Source organism: Euphorbia lathyris, chromosome 2 (assembly GCF_963576675.1).
Source record: "Euphorbia lathyris chromosome 2, ddEupLath1.1, whole genome shotgun sequence".
NCBI lineage: Eukaryota > Viridiplantae > Streptophyta > Magnoliopsida > Malpighiales > Euphorbiaceae > Euphorbia > Euphorbia lathyris.
Genome location: NC_088911.1, coordinates 142,215,864 through 142,234,779, shown reverse-complemented (window position 1 = coordinate 142,234,779; position 18,916 = coordinate 142,215,864). Strand labels below are relative to the sequence as shown.

General features: G+C 33.6%; 1 protein-coding gene across 2 annotated transcripts; it reads right to left on the bottom strand.

The window, feature by feature from the left end:
• Window positions 1-2,578: 2,578 nt before the first annotated feature.
• LOC136220194 (ethanolamine-phosphate cytidylyltransferase-like) lies at window positions 2,579-18,626 on the bottom strand. Of its 2 annotated transcripts, XM_066007958.1 has the most exons (9): window positions 18,416-18,626; window positions 11,921-12,389; window positions 8,645-8,712; window positions 8,409-8,519; window positions 6,499-6,611; window positions 5,543-5,610; window positions 5,307-5,417; window positions 3,004-3,102; window positions 2,579-2,820 (listed from the first exon to the last, which is right to left on the bottom strand). In XM_066007958.1, the coding sequence occupies exons 2-5, from the start codon at window positions 12,005-12,007 to the stop codon at window positions 6,551-6,553; spliced, it is 327 nt and encodes a 108-aa protein (XP_065864030.1). In that variant the 5' UTR covers window positions 12,008-12,389; window positions 18,416-18,626; the 3' UTR covers window positions 2,579-2,820; window positions 3,004-3,102; window positions 5,307-5,417; window positions 5,543-5,610; window positions 6,499-6,550. The 2 variants fall into 2 exon arrangements, 1 of the variants encoding a protein (XP_065864030.1); XR_010684416.1 differs by lacking the exon at window positions 11,921-12,389.
• Window positions 18,627-18,916: the final 290 nt, after the last annotated feature.

Below are 18,916 nucleotides of genomic sequence, written 5' to 3'. Positions count from 1 at the left end.
GATCCAAAACGTTAGGGGTATTTTTGCACCTTAATCTTAGATTTTTTAATTTGTTCAATTTTATATGTTGTTTTGTATATCAATGCATTTTTTACAATATTTTATCTAATTCGCAAATTAAAACGATCGTTTTTATTTATGGTAAGAGAGACTTTTTAGTACTAATTACAAATAATCCTAATTAAAAATTAAAAATTAAGAAAGTGAATTTTTGCATAAAAATAAAAATTTCAGAGAAAAATACTAAGAAAGTATAGTATTATGTCTACTAACAAATATAAAAAGGAAATATTTAACATTTCTAAAAAATAGAGTATATAGTAAATTAGATATAAATTTAACGTATACGTGAAAATTTGGATGGTGTTAAAAGATAAAATTAAATAAAATAAAAGTGGCAATAAATATAAAATAAGAGCAATTAAAGGGATAGTGATAAATATAATAAAAATAAATTTAAAATTAACATTTTGAGTAAAATCAAATAACTCAAATATGGTAATATAGAGTAATTTATGGAGATAATGATAATAAATATAAAGTAAATCAATGATTTATATATGTCGAGACCCTATTTTTTCTCTTATCGTGTATGTTATTATAAATATTTAGGATTAAGGGTCTGTTTGGTTCAATTGTCTGTTAACTGTTTGGAGTTGCAGTAAGCTGTTTGTTATTAGCTACTTAATTACTAATGTTTGGTAAAATTATATTGAACTGTTGTTGTTGTTTAGATTTAAAATATCTAAATAGACATGTTTTAAATTAATCAACGATAAAATTATAAAAGGAAAAGGCTTAAAGCATTAGTTGGTCCCTGGCCTATTCAAAATTATGTCGTTTGGTCTTTGATCTATTAATTGGTCACATTTGGCCCTTACCCTATCCCATTTGGTGAAATTTCACCAAATTTGTATGAATACTTAACGGACTCGTTATCTCATTGATAAGTAACTATATTTTGACACTTAAATTTGAAACGTGATATTTCTTAAAGTTTTTTTTCCACATTATGTGGAAATAATTAATTAGATTACTAAAACAAAAAAAAAAACTAAAATCTATTAAGTTCAAGTGTCAAAATATCGTTACTTATCAATAAGATAACGATTCGGTTAAGTTTGAATCCAAATTGGGTGAAAGTTCACCAATTTGGAATAGATCAGTGGTCAAATGTGACCAAATAATAGATCAGTAGCCAAATGATAAAATTTTGGATAGATGCTAAATAGTGCTTTACGCCAAAGGAAAAATGTGAAAAAAATGCTCATTAGAGGTAAAATTGCACCATTTTAGACGTTAAGGGTAAAATTGCTCCTAGCTATAAATGTTAGTGGTACTTTTGCACCTTATCCTATTATAAAATAAAGGCCTAATACACAAATAACCCCCTAAACTTGTCCAAATGTTGCAACTGCCCCCCTCAACTTTCAATTGTAACAACTTACCCCTTAAAACACGAAAAAGTAACAAAATACAAAAAATACAAAAACGCGAAAAAAAACAAAAAGGGGAAAAACCGAAAAACTAAAACGTGAAAAATCAAAAAAATGCAAAATAAAACACAATAACATGACAAAACGTGAAAAATACGAAAACGTGAACAAACGGAAAAAACAAGAAAACTTGGGAAACATAAAAAAACGTTATAAACGCATTTTTCGTGTTTTTCGATTTTTTCACGTTTTTCATTTTTTTTTCACATTTTCGTGTTTTCCACTTTTTTCATGTTTTTGTGTTTTTTACGGTTTGCACACTTTTTGTGTTTTTTCATATTTTGCGTGTGTTTTTTTTTTTGTGTTAACACGTTTATATCTTTTCGCGTTTTCACCCTTTTCCACTTTTATCTCATTTTTTTCTTTTGTTTTTGTGTTTTTAATGTTTTTTTTGCGCTTTTACATTTTGTTTTTTTACCTCTTTTTTCGTGTTTTTACAATTTTTCCGTTTTCATGTTCTTATTGTTTTTTCGTTTTTAATGTATTTTTTGTGTTATTTTCGTCTTTCGTGTTTCTCATTTTTCTATTTTTTATATATTTTTGAAAATAATATATATTAAATATTTGAAGTCCGTTAAAAAAAATAGACGGCTTTAACGGGCCTGGACTGGGCTAGGCCAAACATCAATTTTCATTCTTCTATCCGGTCCAAAGAACACGGATCTGGACGGACCGAACCGATGTTTATACCATTTTAAAAATTGAACCGTACCAAATAACTAAAATAACCAAAATTGATCAAACCGAAAAGTTTCAGTTCGGGTCCGTTACCAACCAAATAACCAAAAATTTTATATTTTTAATTTAAATGTTATAAATATGAAATCTTAGCTTTCTTAATTTGGAATTTGCAATTTCAAAATCAATTAATCAAGTATTGGTTTCTATACTGTATAATTGCGTGTTTCAGACTAGGATACCTAAAATCAATTCCTGATCGCCACAAATATAAAAGTTTATATGGGGAATATAAAATTCCGCCACAATTGTATATGTGTTTGTCAATTTATTTGGATTGAAGGAAACTCATTAATATATTTATAACAAACAAATACAAACATAACAAAATTCATTAAAGCCATTTGATTGAGTGGTAAGGTAACACATATTATATATAGTTGACATGCGAGTAACTAAAAATTGAAAAAACAGAACTGAAACTGGAATGGTTTACGAAAGGACCACAAACACAAAACTTACAGCAATAATGAGCATAATTTTATGGCAAAAGCTTACAACAAGCATTACATAAAATCAACAAAGCCAATTTCATAACATCTACATCCACCCTTTCTTGCTCCACAGCAGCCAACTGAATAGCATTCTAAAGAAAAGATGCACAAAATTGAAAGTTTAAGAAACTAAGGTACGTAGGAGCAAAAGAGAAAAAAACCAACAGAATAACAAGTGCTCAATTTTCTTAGTAACTTGAACAGATCAACCAGGTCAAGTTTTCTTGGTCGACTAAATGACCGGATTGAGCACAAACTAGTGGACGGTTGTCTACCTCTAAGATTTCTAGCTTCCGGTTCACCACACAGGATAGGCTGTCTTGATCATCTTTCAGTCTAGATGAGACCTCCCCTCCTTTGAACAGATGTCCACTCTGTTTCAAATTCATAAAAATATTCTTATTTAGTTTATCTGTGGCATCTGCTTACCATATTGAAACTTTAAACCTAAACATACAAAATATAAGTTCAAACTGATATGATATTAGGTGTACTACAACTTTAAATATAAAAACACAAAATTCAAGTTCATAACAGAAGAAATATGCCCAATTGATCCGAACTCCAACAGTCTCGTTTGCACACCTATGCACAATACGCATAATTATGCTTCTTTAGTGAAGATAACAGTTGATTGTAACTAAAATTTTATAACTAAAAAACCATAACATACAATTATTCATGTCTCCAATCCCAATTACATGTGTATAATGGTGATTTATCTCGTAATCAGAGTCTCCTTCTAATTACTCATATTTATATTAATAAACCACTAAACAACCATCAACCTATATTTTCATCTAAAAATCGAGAATTACGACTCATAACCACCAACTCAAGATTGGCTTCAACCTGTAAGTGATTTATTCACTCATATTCAACAATAAAAACGCAAATATATATAAAGAACAAGATGTTGCCATGAAAAATACTTAAAGAAAATACTTTGAATTAAGTTCTAAAATCTAAGACATTATGACTTTCGACCTCCAAAATAGGTGTTTAATAGTACATTCTGCAAAACAGACAAAACTGCCCGTACCTCATCATTAGGGATGTAAATGAGCCGAGCTGAGCCAAGCTTGACTCAACAGTTTCTTATCGAACTCGGTTGGAGCTCAATTTGTTGTTCGAACTCGGTTCGTTTAGCAGCTCGATTGTTCAGCAGCTGCTCACGAGCCGAGCTTGGTCACGAACAACTCGTTTTATTTGTTCGTGAGCAGCTCGTTTATTTTTCTATGAAAAGCTCATTTTTTGTGCTTGTGAGTTTTGATCTCAAGCAACTCGTTTGTTTTGCTCCCGAACGAGTTCGTTTATGGTGTTCACGAACAAAATAATATCAAATTTGGATATTTTGCTTACCTGCTAAAATACTAAGTGCATTTCTTAAGTGTTCAATTACATGGGATTGTTTGAAGCCTTATAATTATAACCAATCTGACTATCCAATGAAAAACAGGACCTGTATGTAGCTAAATAAAATAGCTGAATACTTGGGCACAACGGTAAACGTTGTTGCCATGTGGCCGAGAGGTCACGGTTTCAAGCCTTAGGAGCGGATGGCAAATTAGAATATTGTTAAATGTATACGAATGGCTTATTAAATTTATGTTTTGTTAGATTGTAATTTATTTCTTTTATGTGTTGTCTAGCATGCAAACAAACACTGAAACAGACCAAGAAATTATATTTCTAAATAATACAGCAAATGGAAACAAGGGAGAAATGTGTAAATAATAAAACTATTGGGAGCATACATATTATAATTATAAGGTTGTAATTTGCAGATTTCTATTAAATGACAGAAAACAAAAATTATACATTCCAGTATTGTACTTAACAATTATTATTCAATTATCATATTTGTAAATTGTCAATCGAAATGCAAACAAACTTGGATCATTTAAGATGTTCTCAGATCATTATTCCAGCCTCAGGAGTGTACTTCAGGAATAATTTGATCACCCAATGCATGAGAAAACTTGTACCTTAAGATCTAATCTTGATTTTTTCCTGAATAGGCTATCAATTTTCTGATTCCTTATTTTTCTAAGAGTATATAAGTATAAATACCAGTACTTTAGTAACACTGCATGTGCACCTAATAGATCACTACCAGCTTTTTATCAAAACCATTCAAGTACAAAAATAAAAGAAGAGCAGAACAAGAATTTTTTTTTCAGAAGAGCATAAGAGGAAAAAGAAAAGCTTGTGAACAAAACAGTGATGACCAGCGACTTAATCAAACATTGAAGAGATGTCCTTGTAAAGATGCCAATTTACACCTAAAATGATTAATAACATCATATAAGGTGAATCCAGGATGAGCAAATTCATGAAAATTTGTAAATTACATAGTTCGAAGAAGAATGAAGAAATAGCATCCTGTCACTATCAACAATCACAAGAGATTAATATAAAAGCTATTCTTGTGCCTTAACTATCAGCTTTTAACCTTTTAGTTCAATTGGTTTCATGACAACAACATTCAAATTACAGTGCCCAAGCAAAGGAAGTTGCTTTCATAATAATGCCTAAAAAAGTAATTACAATTAGGGATAAAAAAGAGAGTACGCACCATGTCTTTAGAAACTTCCCAATGATGACTTCATCAACATAAGGGCAAGCCAGGACACTAAGACTACGCTCATGCAGATGCATAAGTGGGTAGTGCTTCCCTCTGTGTTCACTACATATAGAAAACATCATATCATTCCATTTACTCTATAATGAGGTCAATACCATATTATGTTTAAAATCAGTAATGAAGCACAGATACAGGTAAAGCAACCCCCAAGCCAAATGGACATATACCTCACTATCTGGTCAGTATGGATCCCAACAAGCAAAAAGTCTCCAAGCTGTCTTGCATACCTAAGAATCTGAGCAGAAAACATAATTATTAATATAACGCCCAATAACAGAGAAAGCATGATTATTAGATCTCTAAGGAAGAATTAAATATAATGGTTGATATCGTATTAATAAAAGGAAGAATGAAATTCAAGATAACTGCACTAGACACTCAGGTAATCTAGCTCAATACTATTTCTTTCGGATACCATACCAATCACTATAGGGATTCCCTTTTTCACCATCCATCTACAAAGTAGAAACTCTTCAAATTTGGTAATTGATTCCTAAAAACAGGTGTACAATATTTGATCTCCAACTCTAATGTAATAAAGTTAATGTATCATTTTTGGTGAATTTATTTATTTAATTGGAGTTTTTTAGTTGAAAAATATTAACCAAAGAGCAGTTCCGAGCAAAGTCGTACACATGGAAAAGATAATTCCACCCACCCACCTTTATAGATATTATTATTGTGTTCCAAACAAATACTAAGAACATGTACCACTTTCACGAACTTTTCTCATCTCCTTAGGCAATTTGAAGTTATACCATACGTGCATGTACACCATATTGATGAAATAACAATATAGCTAATTTTACCCCCAAATAGATAAATAACTCGTCTCTTTATATTATTTTTATTAATGTCAAGTTCATATTAAAACTTTAAACATAAACATACAAAATACAAGTTCAAACTGATATGATATTAGGTGTACTACAACTTTAAATATAAAACACAAAATTCAAGTTCACAACAGAAGAAACATGCCCATCTGAAATGTTATTAGGTGTATTACAATTTCAAAGCAGATCATGCTTCTAAGTAATTTATAGAAATCATAAAATAATATTTAACACCTCTTATATATAATAGAAAACAAGTATTATAGTACAATTAGAAACTAAAATACCTATTGCAAGCTCGAGTTATGACAATCTTGATGATATTCGGATCACTAACAGCTACACAACATTGACTGGCTGCAGAACTCGTCGTGCAATAGCATCTCTGTGAGTCTTACACCTATAAGTTAACACAAGTTCAAAATGTAGCAAAACACCTTACAAAGTTGACGTTTTACATTTCAAGAGTGTTAATGTAATTTATACAAAGATGACGTGCTAAAATTACTTTGCCAAAGAAAATCCATAACAAAGATTGTCAATTAATTAGAAGCTCATTTTACTTTAAATAAACAACCAAGGCAAAAGGAAAAATTTAGCCCTTGTACTTGCCTAAGTTTGGCCCCCGTATTTTGATAGGCTGTTTTAGCCCATGCACTTCTATTTTTCACCAAATATTTGCTCAAAATCGGACAAGGAAATTAACTGAAATTTATCCGACATTAACATCAGCAATCGGACATGTTGCGGCATAAACCGTGATCATTTCTGTTGCGGGCCCAATGCGGTACCCTCCCGTTTTTTGGTTCCTTACTCGTAAAACTTTAATTAGTTTTAATCCATTAACTCTCAATTTCAACTTAAAATGTGTAACACAATGAGAATTGAAGCATGTAATACAAGATTGCTATTGTACAATTATCAACCTTCATATACCTCTAAGCAACTATATTAGGGGTGGCTGAATAGAAGTACAAGGACTAAAGGAGACCAAATCAAAGTACACGGACTAATTCAATTCGAACATGGAAGCCACTAATTGCAATCTAGTCCAACTATAACCAATGAATCACACAATGAAGCCAAAAATTATGTTGTCCACCTGTATTCAATCACCGTAGTTAAGCCCGCATCTTAGGCAGAATCTAACATAAAATTAATTGTTATAAACTAGTGATAAGTGTGTATAACTTTTGTCCATGAGCATGGTTTCAATACCAAGATGGATAAGCTCCAGTTCACGAATCGAACCCTTGATCATTTGGCCAAAGAGGCACCTATACAATGTCATGGAACCAATTGAACTAAAAGCGTAAGCTCGTAGTTAGAGGTCCAATTCATATTAATATCTGACATGAAACAAGCATAAATTACATGACCAATACATCCGAGTAAACTTAAAGTTAAATGCCATACATATAGGATATAGCTCCAATGTGCTCCCAAGCGTTGGAATGAGAGTTTCAAATAGGCAAAATAATTTCAATCGAAATGCAGACAAACTTGGATCATTTAAGATGTTCTCAGATCATTATTCCAGCCCGAGGAGTGTACTTCAGGAATAAAACTGATAAATTTGATCACCCAATGCATGAGAAAACTTGTACCTTAAGATCTAATCTTGATTTTTTCCTGAATAGGCTATCAATTTTCTGATTCCTTATTTTTCTAAGAGTATATAAGTATAAATACCAGTACTTTAGTAACACTGCATGTGCACCTAATAGATCACTACCAGCTTTTTATCAAAACCATTCAAGTACAAAAATAAAAGAAGAGCAGAACAAGAATTTTTTTTGCAGAAGAGCATAAGAGGAAAAAGAAAAGCTTGTGAACAAAACAGTGATGACCAGCGACTTAATCAAACATTGAAGAGATGCCCTTGTAAAGATGCCAATTTACACCTAAAATGATTAATAACATCATATAAGGTGAATCCAGGATGAGCAAATTCATGAAAATTTGTAAATTACATAGTTCGAAGAAGAATGAAGAAATAGCATCCTGTCACTATCAACAAACACAAGAGATTAATATAAAAGCTATTCTTGTGCCTTAACTATCAGCTTTTAACCTTTTAGTTCAATTGGTTTCATGAAAACAACATTCAAATTACAGTAACCAAGCAAAGGAAGTTGCTTTTATAATAATGCCTAAAAAAGTAATTACAATTAGGGATAAAAAAGAGAGTACGCACCATGTCTTTAGAAACTTCCCAATGATGACTTCATCAACATAAGGGCAAGCCAGGACACTAAGACTACGCTCATGCAGATGCATAAGTGGGTAGTGCTTCCCTCTGTGTTCACTACATATAGAAAACATCATATCATTCCATTTACTCTATAATGAGGTCAATACCATATTATGTTTAAAATCAGTAATGAAGCACAGATACAGGTAAAGCAACCCCCAAGCCAAATGGACATATACCTCACTATCTGGTCAGTATGGATCCCAACAAGCAAAAAGTCTCCAAGCTGTCTTGCGTACCTAAGAATCTGAGCAGAAAACATAATTATTAATATAACGCCCAATAACAGAGAAAGCATGATTATTAGATCTCTAAGGAAGAATTAAATATAATGGTTGATATCGTATTAATAAAAGGAAGAATGAAATTCAAGATAACTGCACTAGACACTCAGGTAATCTAGCTCAATACTATTTCTTTCGGATACCATACCAATCACTATAGGGATTCCCTTTTTCACCATCCATCTACAAAGTAGAAACTCTTCAAATTTGGTAATTGATTCCTAAAAACAGGTGTACAATATTTGATCTCCAACTCTAATGTAATAAAGTCAATGTATCCCAGTTATAATTAGACATCAGACAGTTCTCACTCAATATGATATAGGCATCAATTGAAACTATAGTTATATTATATAACTGTGCAAAAGGCTGGCACGCAAGTGAATGGGTGTAATGCATGATTTATATAAGATAGTATCACTATGTCAAAGATCACAAAGGGAATGCCCATTGATGAAACTGACAGTTAAATAGCACCAAGTGTTGTGAAAATCCAACAACAAAAAAAAAAAAAAACAAACTAAAATACAAGGAGAAGAAGATAGATAATTACGCAAAAGCGGCAAATATGATAATGCTATTAGATCAATTATATTCAAGTCAGTTTTACCAAACTAACACGGAATTAGAGCTATAAGCGTTTTAAAGAACCAAGATTTCAATTCTCCTATTCTTGCCCTAGCCGACTTCTCCCTCCTAGTTTCGGCTGGTGTCTTCCCTTCATCTATTTTTTTCTCTCTCAACAAAACTCCCTGCCCTAATGTCGACTGGTTCTGCAAACTCGGGAGCAACCCTCTCCGCCACCATTCCCTCCACAACCAACAACTTCTCATCCCCATCTCTCCCTAATTTCAGCTCCAAACTTACATTGTTCATATAAAATATAGCCTACACATATTAACAATACCAACAAAGTATACGTATCCATATTCCCTATAATTCAGTCTCAAACTTCACTAAGCAAAAGCTGAAAACACTTAAAGAAATTACCATTTCTCTCCTTGCATGCATAAGGATCTGCAGCCTTATGTCTTTAGATTATTCAATCTATTGAGGCTATAACTACCATTTCTCTCTCTCTCTCTCTCTCTCTCTCTAAAAAGGGCAGGCCTTTTTTAGCTCGTTTTTCAATCAACATTAAAGAAAACCTTGTCCCAGGAAGATGAGGATAAATGAGATTTTAATCTCGGGTGAGAAAAACAGTCGGTTTAGTGATCTGACAGGGAGTGGGAGAGGGATAAGAAAAGTAAAGAGATAGGAAAACAGGAGAGAAAATATCATTTCATTTTACCATGTTATCCTAAACAATTAATTCTTAGAGGCCATAAATATATATTGGCTTGATTGACTCTATAAAATAAGTAAATTAGTTTTAACAACAACCAGATATTAACAAAGAGAGAAGAAATTAAGCAACTAACAAGTTGAGAATATGAGGAATAACATATACTCTCATAAATGTCTTTTGCACTCCATTCATCACATCACATGATTGCTTTGCCAAACATTCTCTATTTTCTTCCTTTTTTAACTTGCTCTTCTTTATAATCTATCAACCCTTACACACAAAAAAACAAGGAGGAGATACTCAATTTTCCAGGAGACAAAAAAAAAAAAACGAGGAGAAGCTCACTCACTCTATAGAATCTTCATTTCTAACCTGGGAACATCACTTTAGATATTATGTTGTCCAAATTTCTGAAGTTCGAGCTTAATTTGCACTTGAATTTAAGGCAATCAGTTGTATCGACAAGATATCAAGAAAGAGAGAAGCGATCTCCAAGCAACTTGACCAAAAGCTAAGGATAGGAATCCGGAAGCCAACATGAAAGGTAGTGCCTAATTTAAGGATCCCTAAGGAAGCCTAATTCTCATTCAAACCCATAACACATAGATAAGCACCAAATATCATATAGCCAAAAATATTTGAATCCTAATGTCTTAGAACTTCATCCAATTTCATATAACAGATATCATTAAATACATTATGACATATGGAAATATGTAAGAAACTAAAATGTTTTTACCAACCCAATTCATGCTTCATAATATTATGTCGCTCTTCCTAACCATCTTGCCACTATTATAAGCCTTTAAAACACAAATATTCTATACCACCACATTACAAGAAAAAAGAAGGCAATCATTCATCGAAAAGGAACGACAGCTTTAAGACAGAACAAGCTCACTCTGAAAAATCTCAGTTGAATCTATGAAGTTCAGGCTTAATCTATGAACTATCTATTGTTTGCTATTGTTGAAATTATATCTATTGTCAGGATTGTCATGAAACCGATTGAACTAAAAGCTCGAACTTATAGTTAAGGTCCAATCATATATTACACGCAAATGCCCCTTGGGCTTGCAGCGTGCACAACACAGGCTCATCCCGCCATGTATTTTTAATTCCACAAATTAATGAGGTTGCCGGGACTCGAACCCTCGACCGTTTGATCCTAGCGGCTCTGATACCATGTCATGAAACCGATTGAACTAAAAGCTCGAACTTATAGTTAAGGTCCAATCATATATCTTATATTAATCTCCGACAAGGATAAATCTTAAATGTGACCAATTTTTCAGTATAGTTGATATGAGAACTAGGGATACAAAAACTACAATTTATGCATTCAAATTGTATATACGCATCATGAACAACTAACTATAGGAAGCCACACCTTAAGATACAGATTAAGAAGCTATACAATTTATGTTTCAGCAAAGCCATATGTCTAAATGGCACTATCTTTTCATTCCTGTATTTACCAAAATAGAGGCCACCTTCAAATTTAAACCAAAAGTTAACCACAACTGAGTAGAAGTTGTCCTTATTTGAATATTATAACAAGTTCTATCAGGCTCTAATGGCATCCCATCCACATGAGGCCAGTACTATTGAACATGTTATTGTGTTTGAGGCTTCACTAAACATAAACACAGACCTATCAACACAGCTGAGCTAATAAGCACATAGTTAACCAAATAAATTCCGCTCATAAGCACATATTGTGTTTGAGGCTTCACTAAACATAAACACAGACCTATCAACAGGATCAAGGAACAACTTGTACTGTACACTTGGTGTCTAGGGAAAATTCTTCAAAAATCTAAAAGGAAAATGCAGCGCTATCAATTTCTCACACGAGAACACAATTTACGGAGAAAACTCACCCAACACAACCTTTTTGACATGATTATCTTGCAGGTGGACCAGTTCCCAATCTTGCTGACTCGAACACGCCCCGCGTATGGTACCATACGTCCTGCGTGTTTGAACTCCTACTTTTGAGTTGATTAAATCACACCCTTTACGCCCTGCGTATCCTGGAAGGCGTCCCGCGTGTCTGAGCCTCTGGATTTTGGACGTTGAAGAACTACCATACACGCCCCGCGTGTTAGGTGAGACGTCCCGCGTATCAAGAGTTGACTCCAGGAGACCATGCAGTCTGACTTTCAGGATTAGGCCAATCATTTCTGACATGTGTCATACGCCCCGCGTGAAGTGTCATGCGCCCCGCGTCTGCTCAGTTCCACATGGTGTCTTCGGATAAGGCAATCATTTCTGACACCATGTTTCACGCCCTGCGTCGTGGAGAGCACGCCCTGCGTGTGGGGTAGATTTTCTGCTCCTTTATTGTACCTGAAATACAAATCTTGCAAGCCGAGTTAGCTTGACGTTTTTATTACCCAAACTAAACAAAAACACGGAAAATTAACTGATAATTCAAAATGTATTTTTATTTCTTTATTTTATCAAAACACTTTATTTTTGCAATTAAACTTATTTATTTTACCCGAAATCATCCCGTAAATCACGCTAAAAGATAGGGGTAAAATACCCCTATCAATGGTTATGCACAAGTTCGAGTAACTGGGGAATGAAGCTCGGAGTGTGAAACCTGGTTATGAGGAATTGATAGATGAAAGAGCTGACATAGAACCTGGGGAATTCGAGATTAGCCGGCCGAGCACGCAAGAAGAGGTAAACTTCCTTCCTGAATCTTTTGAATGGGAACATCATCTTCTTAGAACCAAAATCAGAGATAACTGTGATAACTGTGCTGATAATGAATTTGCGGCTGAGGGAAGTGACTGGATTACTTCCAGAAAGAAATCCAAGGCTAAATCTATCGACTCCCTATTGAAGGGTCGGGTTAGATCGTCTGTCAATTACACATGATTTGTCTGCACTGGAATTGTAGGGGGATCCAAAACTCGGGTACCCAACGAACTCTTAAGCTTTTATGCAGAACAAATCATCCTGATTTGGTTTGCTTGTCGGAACCTATGGTTGAATTTGATAGAACTCCGAATCTTTTCTGGCAGTCTCTTGGTCTATAACTTATCTTACGTAATGATTGTAACTCACTATGGATCTTCTGTAAAATTGGCTTCAGTAATTGTTTGCAATCCGTTGTAAATCATGGGCAACACATCACTTGTTGCTACAGTTTGGGCTCTCAGGAGTATCATATCTCGTTTGTTTATGGAAGTAATTGTGCTATAAGGCGTCGTCTACTTTGGGAATCTATTATTGGTATGGAAGGGAGCGAAAAGAGGCTTGTGATTGGTGATTTCAACGCGGTTAGAGGGGCGCATGAGAAAACAGGTAGACCCCCATCTCAAAGAAGCTGCAGGGATTTTAGAGAATTCATTAATATGGGTGGTTACACGGAAGTGGAGAGTTCTGGACTTTATTTCACCTGGTCGAATGGTAGGCTGGGAGATGACCATGTTGAGTGTAAATTAGATAGAGCCCTCGTTAATGAGGCTTTTATTGATAGCTGGGATAGCATTCAGTGTTCGGTCCTTCCTCGGAATAAATCGGATAGCATTCAGTGTTCGGTCCTTCCTCGGGATAACATTCACTGTCTTCAGAAGCTTTCCTGTATGAATTGGAATGCTACTCATATTTTTAGGGAAGGAAACCAAGCAGCAGATCGTCTTGCTAGCATCGGTCAGGATGCAGAGTCGAGGTTATGGTAGAACTTAGCTCCGGACTCTTGTCAGAGTCTTTTTATTGATGATGTTTGTAACGTAGCTCACATTCGTTTTCTTTAGCTTTGCATCTTTTTTCTTTCATTGTTTCTATTTTTTTTCTTCTCCCTTTGTAATCTATTTTCTTTTTTTTTTAATAATATTCGGGTTGAGGGCTGTGTCAGGGGTGCCAACCTCGTTGGGATGTTTGACCTGCCTTCGCGTCCCAACTTTCATTGGAAAAAAAGATTAATAAGCCAATACTGGTGATTCGTTGTAGTTGGATTTTTGGGCAGAGTTTTATCTGGGTCTCATTTTTTTTATCTTATGGCCATACTTGCTTCGTTCATAATATGTTACATAAAAAAGTATTGCAAATGTATATAAAAGAGTTGCATCACACATACAAAAAAATGTTATTGTGTTGCCATTGTGTAAGGGAAGGTTGCTTTGAAAAAATATATTGCATAAAACAATGTTGCTTAATTTTTTTCAACAATATTGTTATCTCATTTATTGTTAGGCAACACTTTTATTTAAATAGCTTTAGGATATGAAAAGTGTTGCTCCAAATACGTATGGTAAATGTTGCGACAAATATGAAAAAGTGTTGTTAAAGATTATGCCTTTAACCAACACTTGCTGAGTATTGCAAAAGACCATTTATAGTGTTGTGATATATTGAAGAAAATCCACGGAGGTTGTGGGGGCCATCAAAGGAAATACGTGCTAGTAATAAATGCAAATCGTGCAAGGTGTATTTACCTAACATCAACACTCCTGTTGCAATTAGGAAGGTCATTCATCTAGTTTGGCCATTTGCAACATGGGGGCATTGATATAGTGGGTCCTTTCCTCAAGACATTATATCAGAGGAAGTACCTTATTGTAGTCGTTGATCACTTTAGGTAAGTATTTTCTACAATCACATCCAGTCGAATCATCGACGTAATAGATTTTGTTCCATACTCAACCGTTACAGAATTTCCCACACTATAATAATAGATAAATCCAAGCTGTTCAACTATCATGCACTCAGAACTTTCTGGGAGAAATTGCACATCAAGCTTTGGTTCTCCTCAAGTCTCATTCTCAAACCAACGAGTCACTTGGGTAGAGATCGTGGCATCTACCCCAAACGCAGGTATAATCTTTATGAGGAGTAAATCAGGAAGTCCAAACTCTTAAGCTACACATGTCCCTTGTTGCTCTCTTATTTTACTAGTAAAAGTTTCAATTTTATACAAATAAAATCAATAATTTATGTAGAAGAAGATTTCCTTCAATCTCTGCCTAACAAGTTAATCATAGGACTAACAACCCTCGGGAATAGACAGTGTTCTAATAGTCATTATCGATAGCAATCCAGTCTTTATATTTTCATCCAAGTAAAATCATTTGCTTTCACCCCTGAAGTAAAGATGGACACCAATAAGACCTTAATTCATCGGAGAACATGACTTTTGTTAATACTGGTAATTTTATGCATGCTTAGAAGAATTAGAAATAAAGCTAATTAGAAGAATTGATTATGCATGCTCCTCTTCCAACAACATCAAGCTTTGGTTCTCCTCTATTGCTAAAAAAATGCTGCTAGAGATATCTTATATTAATTTATTGATTTCGACGACATCAAGACCTGTATCTTTCTACTATTAAATTTGTCAAACTTCATAACAGGATGATGACTTATCCAAATTTTTGCAAGAGAGATTTAAATCCACCTCTCTAGATCATGATGCTAAGATCGATAAGAGATTACTACTGCAAACAATGTGGGAGGTAGTTAAAGACATAGAAGAATTAACACAAGATCAAATTGATTAGCTCTTTCGAATTCTTAGCAAGGTAGAATCGGGGGAAATGTTTCATTCCATTACTGCAAAACAAATCGCAAACCTTAATCATTGGAAAAATGATGCCAAAGATATCATATCACATTTTATTGACTCAAACAATTTAGAGGACTGTATCTTTTTACTGTGTGATTTGTCGACCTTTTTTATTCTTTAAATTTTTGTTTTAAGGTCATTTAGGCAGGTGTTTGGTTATGAGAGAGAAAAAACTCTAAAAATGGTGACTTCGGAAAATCAAAAATGTGGTTCAATGGTAAATATAGTTCTAAACAACTTTAATTCTTGTAGTTTTCTATTTTGAGGCCTTTTACTTTTACAAAGTGCCATAATAATGTTAGTAAAAACAAAGTCGAATGACTTTTATATTATATGTTTTGAAGTTCAGTAATGTATGGATTGCTCAATAGTCAAAATGAAATAGAATGACAGTCCATATAGATTATATTGAGTTTCCCTATGTGATTGCAAACAAAAACTCAGTTAAGTTTCTCAAAATCAATTCCGAACAAATTGGAGACAGTAATAACAACATTTTTTTATCCATTAGCTTTTCTAATTGGATATGGTATTGCAGAACTATATGATTTGTATTCATTGGTTTTGACAGTTTGAAACAATCTCACAACACCTATTTTAGTTACAAGATATGAATATTATTGACAGATCTCACAAAATTCTGGGAGATTCAAACACAAAAAATCAACTAAATTATAGAGGAATCACACACATATGGATCTGATTCAAAGATTGGTCTCATTGGCAAATTTGGAACTAACATCAAGAGATCATTCTATATTCATATCTTCAGTCTCAGAAGTTCACTTTCAGTTGTAGATAGTAAATCTAATGAAACATTTGAAAGCAAATGCTCTAAAACAATTGTCTCACTTGCTTGGGAATGAGGCTCATGAAGTATGACCTCAGGAATGAGAGTGATGAGTTAAAAAAGATTAACTCATCACTCTCATTCCTGAGTTTATAGTTCATAAGCCCCATTTCCAAGCTAGTGAGAAATTGCTTCAGAGCATTTGTTTTCAAATGCTTCATTAGATTTACTAACAACCATTGAAAGTGAACTCCTGTTGAAATCGTCATATATGTCTCCATTTTTCAGTAGACACTTTTCTAAGAAGGTTGTGTCTGAAAGAGAGAAAAACGAACTATTAGCTTCTTTATCATCTACCTAATCTTATAATCTGGGAAATCAAGACATTGAGGATGTGAATGCAGGACAATCTGTTGATGTTAGTTCCAAATTTGCCAATGAGACCAATCGTTGAATCAGAGCCATATGTGTGTGATTCCTCTGTAATTCAGTTGATTTTTTGTGTTTTAATCTCTCAGAATTTTGTGAGATCTGTCAATAATATTCATATCTTATAACTAATGTAGGTGTTGTGAGATTGTTTCAAGTTGTCAAAACCAATTAATACAAATCAATATAGATTTGCAATACCATATCCAATTAGAAAGAAGGAACTTGTGTACAAGATAATTATAAATGGAGAAACTTCAAAAGCTTGTGCCAGATTGGATTTGCAAGAAGCTTGCTCTAGTGGAGTGTATCGTATTATTGTATCATATACAGACTTGAAGTAGAAAGATGATGTAAATGGGGTGGGATTCCCCTTCCCCGTTATAGGCCCTGTTTGGGAATTAGCTGATTACATTAGCTGTTAGCTGTTTGTGTAGACCTGTTTGGTAAAAATTAGCTGATTGATAATAGCGGTTTGTGCAAAAAGACGAATAAGGGCATTAATTTTGGCGCAGGAAAAGAGGAAGTCTATCTATTAGGGTTAAAGAAGTCCATTAATTTTAATATTGCAAAACGCTAATTGAAAATGCTCCTTTTAAGAGCTTTTTCTAAATTAGCGTTTTCATCCCAAAACTCTCTTCCAAACCTCTCTCCACCAAACACTCCAATTAGCGGTTTCAGTTGTCAAACCTCTAAAGTTGGTCAAAACTGCTCTTTTTATCCCAAAACGCTCTTTACCAAACAGGGCCATAATCTGTAACCCCCTCACCAGGATTAGAGGTGTCAAAATGGCTAAAAAGATTGATCCAACCTATTTAATAATTGTGTTTACCCAACCCATTTAATAAATGGGTTGAGATAACCCTTTTATATATGGGTTGAAATGATCCAATCCATTTATTAAATAGGTTATATGGGTTGACTCAATTAACTAAATCTTATTAAAAATTGAAAAAAAATAAAAATATTAAAATGGAAAAAACGTGTAAAAATGTAAGAAGCGTAAATAAAATAGGAAAAAACATGAAACGAGTTATATGGATCGACTCATTTAACCCAATTAACTAAAATACAATATAACATCTGATTGTTAATTCGTATAATTAAACTTCAACTTGACCAATTTAAATTCATTAAGTACAAAAAAAAAAAAAAAAAAAAAAACTAGCCTCTTCAGTTGACGTCACTTTATCGGAATCTAGTTGAAATTCCAAAATCTCCTTATTAAGTTCTAGTATCCCCATATCTTTTTCTTCCATAACGAAAAAAATAAAAATTTATTAGAAACTAATAAAAATTTGGTTCCAAACAGCTAAGCTGGATAAGGGTTTTTGCAGGTAAAAAAACTAATTTTCATGGAATAATACCTTAAAACCATTAATTTTTGACACTATCTAGCAGGAGACAAAAGCCACAAATGGGAAAGTTAAGATCCATTAGGCATTAAAATACTAAAAGTAAAATTAATAAACAAATAACCACAGCCAACATGAATTACAGTAAAAAACAGAAAAATCATACACAAAAGTATAAAATGCACATTGAAACTAATTATTTAAGAGCGAAGGAAGCAAATACCTAGAAAAGGGAAAGAGCGGCGGAATCAATGAATCAAGCAGGGAAGAGCCAGGAGAAAAAGCAATCAAACTGCTGAGAAGAAAAAGCAGAAGGAGGTTGACGATAGAATGAATCTGCGGAATCGGCGTTTGGGAGAACATGGAATCGGCCATGGTTTTAGTTGGGAGCAGAGCGCTGTGTATTTCGTGATTGTCTCAAGACTGAGTATGAAATTAATGGGTTAATGGGTTGACTCTCTAAAAAACCTACCCAATCTTTTTATTACATGGGTTAATGGATTGACCCTCTAAAAAACCTACCCATTCTTTTTATTACATGGGTTAATGAATTGACCCTCTAAAAAACCTACCCAATCTTTTTATTATATGGGTTAGATGACTCAACCTATTTATAACCCAATCCATAAGAGGGTCAAACTCTAACCTATTAAATGATTGGGTAAAAGGGTTAACTTTAATTCTTGTAGTTTTCTATTTTGAGGCCTTTTACTTTTACAAAGTG